Below are 9,048 nucleotides of genomic sequence, written 5' to 3'. Positions count from 1 at the left end.
GTCAAGTGAATTATTACAGAGATAATAATTCACTGAGTTAGAATGAGTTCTGACAGGTATGACTCATTGCCAGCTTGATATTTGGCCTAGAGGGTCACATATATATAGTAGGCATTGCGATGAGTAGAGGTTCGGATATAAGATATCCGACGGAGCCCTTGTCTTATTGGATATCCAATAAGCCCCTGAATGATTGGATCACATGGACGAGATCAAATAAGAGCCCATGAGAGATTATTGGATAGAGATCCACTAATCTAAAAGGCTTGAGTTATTGGATGCAGATCCAATACCTACTAGGCGAGGATCCATTAGGGTTTGATAGGGGACCTCTATAAATAAGAGATATTTAGAGCCTCATAGGCTAGAGTCTTTGCTTGGCTCTCCTATTCTCCTTCCCCTCTCCACCTCATAGCAAGCCTGGAGTCTTGAGGAGCGTCGTCGCAGCCCTACTGTGTGGATCGCCGCTAGAGAGGATGACGCTTAACCTCCTTCACTCTCTCCTAAGGATCTGCAAGGAAACAGGGATATACGATCTCCCTAGGTAACACAATCTATTCTATACGCAGTTTTTCAATTTCGCGGATTTTGTGCACAAATCTTTGCACGACGACGAATATCTCTTTGGGAATCGGGAATTTTGTTTTCTTGTTCTTCCGCTGCGCATGTGATGTCACCCCCAAAGATTTTCCCAACACTCTCCACCTTAGAGCAGGCCTAGAGTTTTGAGGAGTATCGTCGCAACCCTGCTGTGTCGATCATCGCTAGAGAGGAGGGCGCTTAGCCTCTTTCACCCTCTCCTAGAGATCTATAGGGATTCATGGATATACGATCTCTCTAGGTAACACAATCTATTCTATATGCAATTTTAAGTTTTGCGGATTTTTACGCACCAATCTTCACATGACAATGAACATATCTTTGAGAATTGGGGATTTTATTTTATGTTCTTTCGTTGCGCATGTGATGTCGCCCCCAAGATTTTCCAATAGGTGATATCGCCCAGTGTCAGTGCTGTAGGCGGTGGTACCACCAGTGCCCTAAAAATTGAGGATGAGATATTTTTAGGATCCAAGTTTGAATCCACTTGAGGCCTATAAATACCCCTTTCATCCCTGGTTGAAAAATAAAAGCACATAGAATTTAAATGTGAGAAAATGCTATAGTAATCACTCGAGAGATCTCCTCCTCTAATTCTAAGTTTAGAATTCTGTATAGAGAGGAGTGAGTGCTTATAAAAGGTTGTCTCCTAAACTTGTGAAAATGAGAAGGGGGTATAAGAAGGTGATTGGTCTTCGCCTATCGAAGAAAGACCGTTAGTGGATATCGTTGGCCTCAATAGAAGAGGAATCCGGAGTGGATGTAGATCACGATGACCGAACCATTATAGAATTGGTTTGCTGCTTTTTACTTTACTATTTACCTTTGCTGCAAATCATTTTACTTGCTCAGTGCTCTACTTCCTCATTACATGCTTATGAAAGTGTTTCTTAAGTTAACATCTTTTCGATCGGTTTTCAACGAACGAATATTTTTCGAAATCGACGTTTTTATCGATGCACTAATTCACCCCTCCCCCCTCTTAGTGTCGACTCGTTTCTAACAAAAGAAAAAAAAATGCTATTGTAATCTCATGAGAACTCCTCTTAAAAATCTTAGTGTTGATGAAGTTTAAGAGAGGAGATAGTGGAAAGCGAGGAAGGAACACATCTCTGAGAGGTGTGTAGCCACTTCATCCGGGACCATTGCTAGAGAAGAGAACACAAGATTTCCTTCATCTACGGATTAGGATACGTAAATCAGGGAGAGATATACGAGTTCCCCGTTCTGAGATAGAAAAGTGCTATCTATGTCTATCTAAGTGCAATTCAAAGGTTTCTTGAAAACTTCACCCTTTTTTTCACCGGCATTTGACTTAATTATATTATTTTTGGGTTCAACCAAAAATAATATAATTGGGTCAAGGCCTTGGTTATTTGAACCAAATTTTCAGAATAGGTTTATTATCTATTTATAAGCTCAAATGTTAAACAATATTATATGGAAGTTTCATATTTTTATTAAATTTATAAGAAATTTAAAAATAAAAAAATTATTGTGTTCAAATACTGAAAAATAAAAATTTTGAAAAAAAATCCTAAAATAGAAAAATGATTTATGCCCATTTGAGTCAATTCAAAGGTTTCCTAAAATCCTCACCTTGTTTTGACCAAGATTTGCCCTATTATAAACCAAATTTTTACAATAAATTTTTTTACCTATTTATAAGCTCAAATGTGAAACAATATTTCATGGAAGCATTATATTTTTATCAAAATTATAAGAGATTGAAGAAATTTATTAAAATTCTAGTCTGTTCAAATGCTAAAAAAATTAAAAATATATAAAAAAAATTTAAAAATAGAAAAGGTGATATTTATGTCCATCTGAGTGCAATTCGATCCCTCCTTGTTTTGACTAGGATTTAACCTCTTTACACTATTTTGGAGTTGGTCCACAAAAACATCTAAGTGTGTCAAGGCCTTTGTTTTTTTTTTACTGAACTTTTTAAATAAGTTTCTTGCATATTTATAAGCTCAAATACTAAACAACATTCCATGGAAGTATCATATTTTGTCAAAATTATAAGAAATTTTAAAAAATAAAAAAAATTAGTGTGCTTAGACACTAAAAAATAGAAAACTATTAAATACATGGGATCTATATCTATATAGGTGCAATTCAAAAGTCTTTTGAAAATGTCATCTTGTTTTGACCAGGACTTAACCTAATTACACTGTTTTTGTGTTTGCACCAAAATAATGTAAGCGGGTCAAGGCCTTGGTATTTTTGACCAAAATTTTAGAATATTTATCAAACCGATTTACAAGCTCACATGTTAAAAAACATTTAAAGGAAGTATTATATTTTGTCAAAATTAAAAGAAAATATAAAATTTATATAATATTTAGTGTTTAGATACTGGAAAAATAAAAAAATGAAATAAAATTCCTAAAATAGAAAAGTTGGATTTATGTCCAGCTGACTATAATTCAAAAGTTTCAATAAGGTTCCAACATATTTTTGATTAGGATTTGATCCAATTATATTATTGTTAGATTACCTAAAAAAATAGTGTGATTGGGTCAACATCTTGGTATTTCTAGACCAAATATTTAGAATAGGTATCGAGCCTATTTTGAAGCTCTTAAAAAATATTTCATGGAAGCATCATACTGTGTCAATTTTTTTTTCATATTTTCTAGATAAATTTATTTAAATTTTAAGGGTCAAAATTAGTTAAAAACTATTTTAAAAGACTAAAATAAAAAATAATGGTCGTATAAACCTCTCAAATTTAATTTTTTGCTATCTAAAATTTATATATTTTATTATTATTTCAAATATATATATATAAATACTATTGTTATATATTTTTTAATTTATAGGTATTTTTTAAATTTATTATTTATATTTTAGTATGTTTAAATATTTATAATTTTAAAAATTTATAATGTTATTATTTTTATTAATATAAATTGATATATTAATAAATTATTTAATATGATTTATTTTAAATCGATTCAAGTTTTGAGTTACTTCAATTGAGTGATTTGATTCAATATGAAAAAGGGAAGGAAGAAGATTATAATTTTTAAGACGAAGAGATAAAAAGTGGTTGGGGTTATTTTTATCATTTTAAAATATCAGGGCTTTTCTGGGGAACTTACTAATAAATTATTATTTATTTTAAATCGATTCATTTAACTGGTTTAATTAAATGATTTGATTTAATTAGAAAGAGAGAGAGAGAGAGAGAGACAGCTTTTCAAAGAAAAAAATAAAAAATGATTGAGGGTCACTTTTGTAATTTTAAAAAATTGAAACACTGTAGGAGAATTTTTGGAAAAGGAAGTACTAATTAAGAATTTCGTAAAAATGATTGATGGTCGCATTTTTCAGATAATTTACTATTCTCATAATATATATATATTTTTTAATATTGATTGCACACATCATTATTGAATATTTGTATTGACACAAAAGGACTAAAGCTGACGCAAGCGATGGCGTTAATGACGGCCGTAGCTTTCGGCGAGCCGCTCCCATTGAATTATCGGTGGTGGAATCGCGATGACCAGTAAAACCCCAAGTTGCTCTTTCCACAGTATAAGGGAGCAGAGTTGGATGTGGTGGAAGGGGTAGTAGAGGGAGAGAGAGAGACCGGAGAGGTGGAAGATGGCCAGAGAGGCGGGAAGCGGCAACGACGGAGGCGTGATAGTGGGGCCGATGAAGCTGGGCTCACAGGGCCTGGAGGTCTCCAGGCAGGGCCTCGGCTGCATGGGCATGTCGGCCTTCTACGGGCCGCCCAAGCCGGACACCGACATGATCGCCCTCATCCACTACGCTATCCGCTCCGGTGTCACCTTCTTCGACACCTCCGACATCTACGGTCCCTGCACTAACGAGATCCTCCTCGGCAAAGTACTCCTCCTCATCGTTAATAATTGTGCGTTGACCGATGGATCGAGCATTGATTTCTGGTGTAGGCACTGCAAGGTGGGGTGAGGGAGAAGGTGGAGCTGGCCACAAAGTTCGGGATCAGCTTCCAGGACGGGAAGAGGGAGATTCGTGGAGATCCGGCATACGTCAGGGCCGCCTGCGAGAGCAGCTTGCAGAGGCTCGGCATCGACTGCATCGATCTCTATTATCAGCACCGCGTCGACACCCGGGTTCCCATCGAGGTCACGGTGAGTTAATCTATCCCATCGAACACCTTCTTAGATTGGTGGCTTGTTGAGGTTGAATTCATTGGAAGCGATACATTGTTCAGAATTGAAATTCCTTGTCATTTGAAGTAGTTGATGCTCGATGCCATGGTAGAATTGTTCCTTTACAACCACTCTCCTTTGGGGACAAGATTTCGCACATTAATCCTTGTCAGATCCTCAATCAACGAGAATCTCATTAGGTCAACAAATAGGTGGAAGACCATATTGTGGTAGAAGAAAGATGCAACAATGTTTATGATAGGTTGAGGTCTCGACCCTGTGCTTTAATGGAGACTTTTGATGACTCGGTAGCTTTGAGAACGGTAAGGAGAAAATGGAAGGCATAAGAGGAGGAATTTAGGAGAAAGTTATGCACTTAGACTCGATATAGGAAATCATATGCAGAGGAGATTTCTTCACTGATTCACTTTACTGATCAATATCCAAACTTCGTCCACTTAGAAGTAAAACAAAAAAAGAAAACATAACAAAGAAAATAGAAAATAGCAAAAGAGAAACCAAAGGATCCTCCTCCTTTCTTTTACAATAAAATATTACTGATTATACTAAATCTTCTGCATCCTATGAAACTATTCATTTCAGCTCAGACCTTGGTTTGAGATGGTTTTGTACATCTGATAAGAGCCACTTATATCCAATGTACCAAAGAATCCTCCACCGGCCATCATCTGCTATATTCACTGTTGCTATCATCATAGATCACCTCCTATAGCAGCCCAAGTTGTTTATTTTGGATGAATGACCCTATCTTGTTGTGCATAATATCTCCACTATCTTCTTTTCCCCTTGTATATTTGGTTGTTGCCATGTGAAAACTATTTGTCTTGCAACAGTTCCTTGTCAAGAATCCATACATCCCTTATCTGTGTATGGATAGCTATCTCTCGAGCACAGGTTTAGGTTCGGCCTCAGTGGGAAGTACAAATAGACAAAAACAAAAAACTTGAAAGCATTAAGCTAACCACATTAGTAACTAAAGCTAAAGCGATTATCAGTTAATGATGATTGGAATTGAACCATCTTCTGTAGACCCCTAGTATACACATTGATGGCACTTGGGTATTTCTATATAGACAATTACTAAATGACATTAATTTCATGCTACTGCTATCAAAAGTGACATTCTGCAGCTGGTGTGTCACCGAAGAATTTAGCATGCAGTAAGATTCTTATGGAAGTGAATGGCTAAAGGAAGTATTTGTTTTGTGCCTATTGTAATTCTCTTTTGGATGTGATGGTCCACTATGCTAAAGACGGTCGGCCACTATTTTTCAGCCTTGAGAATAGCAAGTCATAGATAAATCACAATCATTCATCCTACTTTATATTCCAAAATCTTTAAATTGTTTCTCTTCCAATTAAACATTATAATCATGTTATGGATTAAATCAGACCACCCGATCTTATTTTGTTGCAACCAGTGATGTGAGTCATGGAACAACCTCTCTGCTCGTTGGAGGTTCATCTTGTACATTGCTTGTAGGAATTTTTTTTAATTGTTGAATGTTACCCAGCATCATGCTCTTGCTGAAAATTGACCAAAATATGGAATTAGTAAGAGTATGAAACCTTGATTTTTCAGATTTTGCAATTATGCTTATAAGTATTCATCTATGACATTCTTTGCCATAGATGCCATGTCTCTATGGGCTCTTAAGTTCATATTTGGAAATGTTCTTAGTTTTACTTATAAGGTCAGTTTCCTGTTTTCTAAGTATATTGAAGCAAAGTTCCCCTTTGAACTTTTATTTTCTTTAGATGGGAGAACTTAAGAAATTGGTGGAAGAAGGAAAAATAAAGTACATTGGATTGTCTGAGGCCTCTGCATCGACAATCAGGAGGGCACATGCAGTTCACCCAATAACTGCTGTGCAACTGGAATGGTCTTTGTGGACAAGAGATGTCGAAGAAGATATAATTCCTACTTGCAGGTAGAACTGGCTGATTGGCTTTATCTTTTATATAGACCACTATTTTAATATTCTATTGTGATATTGATTTTTAACTTTTTTTTCTTTTCAGAGAACTTGGTATAGGCATTGTTGCATACAGTCCACTGGGAAGGGGCTTCTTTTCTTCTGGACCAAAGATGGTTGAAACTCTGTCTGAACATGATTTCCGTAAGGTGATCATATACAATGGTTAGGAAAAGATATAAAAATCCTTTTATGCTCTTTTAAATTGAAAATTTTTTTAATGCAAGAATAGAAGTGATGAACAACTATTTAGACCGCAAATCATCTCGACCACTGACCATTGTTACCAGCTGATAAATACATTATTTTATTATGTGCAAAAGTTGAAGTTTATGCTTTAATGATAATTCAATCAACAGGATGTCATTGGAGTGTGATGCTTGCTTATTGGTTAGATTAATGATGCGTAAAGTAAAAGAAACACAGTAGTTTATGTGAAAGCCTCCTATTGAAAATTATCATATTTGTGTTTAATGCTCAAGTTGTTGATGATTTTGACAGAGTTGGGCATATCATATTCAGGCTCTAGATGTTTGATATATCAAACCAGACAAGGGATTATAATCACATTAGTGAATGCCTACTAAACATCCATGACTACAATCACCTTGAATGGAGCATTTATTTCATGTTAATTAACTCTGTGTTCCGTAGTGTCAATAGGATTGTATATTCCCCTCCATTCTTTTATTTCCTTTTGAATTCGTTATGTTTATCTTAAAGTAAACTTCTCTTTTTTTTCGGTCTAATGATATTCTGAATGATGAATTATGTGTGCAGCTCATGCCTAGGTTTCAGCCTGAGAATCTCGCTCAAAATGCACTTATCTTTGAACGTGTAAACGAAATGGCCAAGAGGAAGGGATGCACCCCTTCACAACTTGCTTTGGCCTGGGTTCACCATCAAGGAAGTGATGTGTGCCCTATACCTGGCACTACCAAGATCGAAAACTTTAACCAGAATATCGGAGCACTATCAGTAAAACTCACACCTGAGGAGATGGCTGAACTTGAATCATATGCTTTGGCAGATGCAGTCAAGGGTGATAGGTATGGTGCTGCAATGAATACGTGGAGAATGTCCGATACTCCTCCCTTATCCTCATGGAAAGGTGAATGAACGTCTTCCATCTTTTGTAGAACGGTTGTTGTGTGACTGGAATAAAGATGAACTCCCTAGGAGGCTTTCATTCGATACTTTACTGTCTACAGTGACCAATATTAGAGAACGAAACCTACTGGTTGAGTTGTTTCAGCTCCTGCTTGTTCGATCAAATAAAATGCTTTGTTTGCAATCTAAATAATTACTGGGTTTTCCTCAAGTTGTTTGGTAGAAATAGCAGATGGTGATGTTGTTTGTCTGTACCAAGTATACAGTTTCGAATGATACCGTCCGGTACGAGCGATATGTATCTGTCCAACAGTATACCGGTATGCGGATCGATCGTTACCGGGCGGAACATTTAAAGGCGTCTCGTATCGAACGATACGGGATAATATCGGGCGGTTATGATCAAAATTTCAATCATTACCGCTTGACACAACTTAGTAACGATCAATTTTGATCGTTACTGTTCGGTAACAGTGCTACAGTGCTCTAATGATCAAATTGACCGTTGAAGTCATTTCTCATAGTATTTAAACCCTTCTCTCCTATTTCACTTCATTTTATTCTCGTACTCTCTTAATGAATTGAATTGAGGTTAATTTGGGAAGATTAAGAGGAATAACTTTTTAATCAAGAGGTATGTATTTTCTTTCTTTAATTAGAGAGTAATTAAGATATTTAATATTATGATTAGTATGTTTAATATTGATTAATTCGAAATTAGATACTTAATAGGTCAAATATTTATATTTCATGCATATTAAATATTAAAAAATATTTACGATAGTAAAATAAGTTTAATTAGGTTTTATTAAAGTTATCGAATGCTACCATTAGTAATTTTAATAATAATTTAATCAAAATTTATTCGATTTTATGTCAATTCAATGTGTTTAATACTTATTAGGGTGTTTGTAATATTTATAATGTTGAAAAAAAAATAATTAGTGAGAAATTAACTATGTTAATCATGTAATTAGTGTATCTAATGATAATTTCATCGTAATTTGAACTATATTGGATCAAAATTATGTATTTAATATTTTTTTTATGTATTTGACATATATATGATGATAAAATAGATTTAATTAGATTTTTTAAAGTTATTTAATATTGTGATTAGTCATCTTATTGATGATTTAATCAAAATTTGATCAATTTTATATCAATTTAATATTTTTAATACTTATTAG

General features: G+C 34.8%; 1 protein-coding gene across 1 annotated transcript; it reads left to right on the top strand.

Annotated features, from left to right (window-relative positions):
* The first annotated feature begins 4,124 nt into the window (after window positions 1-4,124).
* On the top strand, window positions 4,125-8,069 carry LOC135638230 (probable aldo-keto reductase 2). Its single transcript, XM_065151257.1, has 5 exons — window positions 4,125-4,464; window positions 4,530-4,730; window positions 6,531-6,703; window positions 6,795-6,897; window positions 7,529-8,069. The coding sequence occupies exons 1-5, from the start codon at window positions 4,219-4,221 to the stop codon at window positions 7,865-7,867; spliced, it is 1,062 nt and encodes a 353-aa protein (XP_065007329.1). The 5' UTR covers window positions 4,125-4,218; the 3' UTR covers window positions 7,868-8,069.
* Window positions 8,070-9,048: the final 979 nt, after the last annotated feature.

This window comes from Musa acuminata, chromosome BXJ3-5, assembly GCF_036884655.1.
Source record: "Musa acuminata AAA Group cultivar baxijiao chromosome BXJ3-5, Cavendish_Baxijiao_AAA, whole genome shotgun sequence".
Classification (NCBI taxonomy): domain Eukaryota; kingdom Viridiplantae; phylum Streptophyta; class Magnoliopsida; order Zingiberales; family Musaceae; genus Musa; species Musa acuminata.
This window is presented reverse-complemented; position numbering and strand designations above follow the sequence as displayed.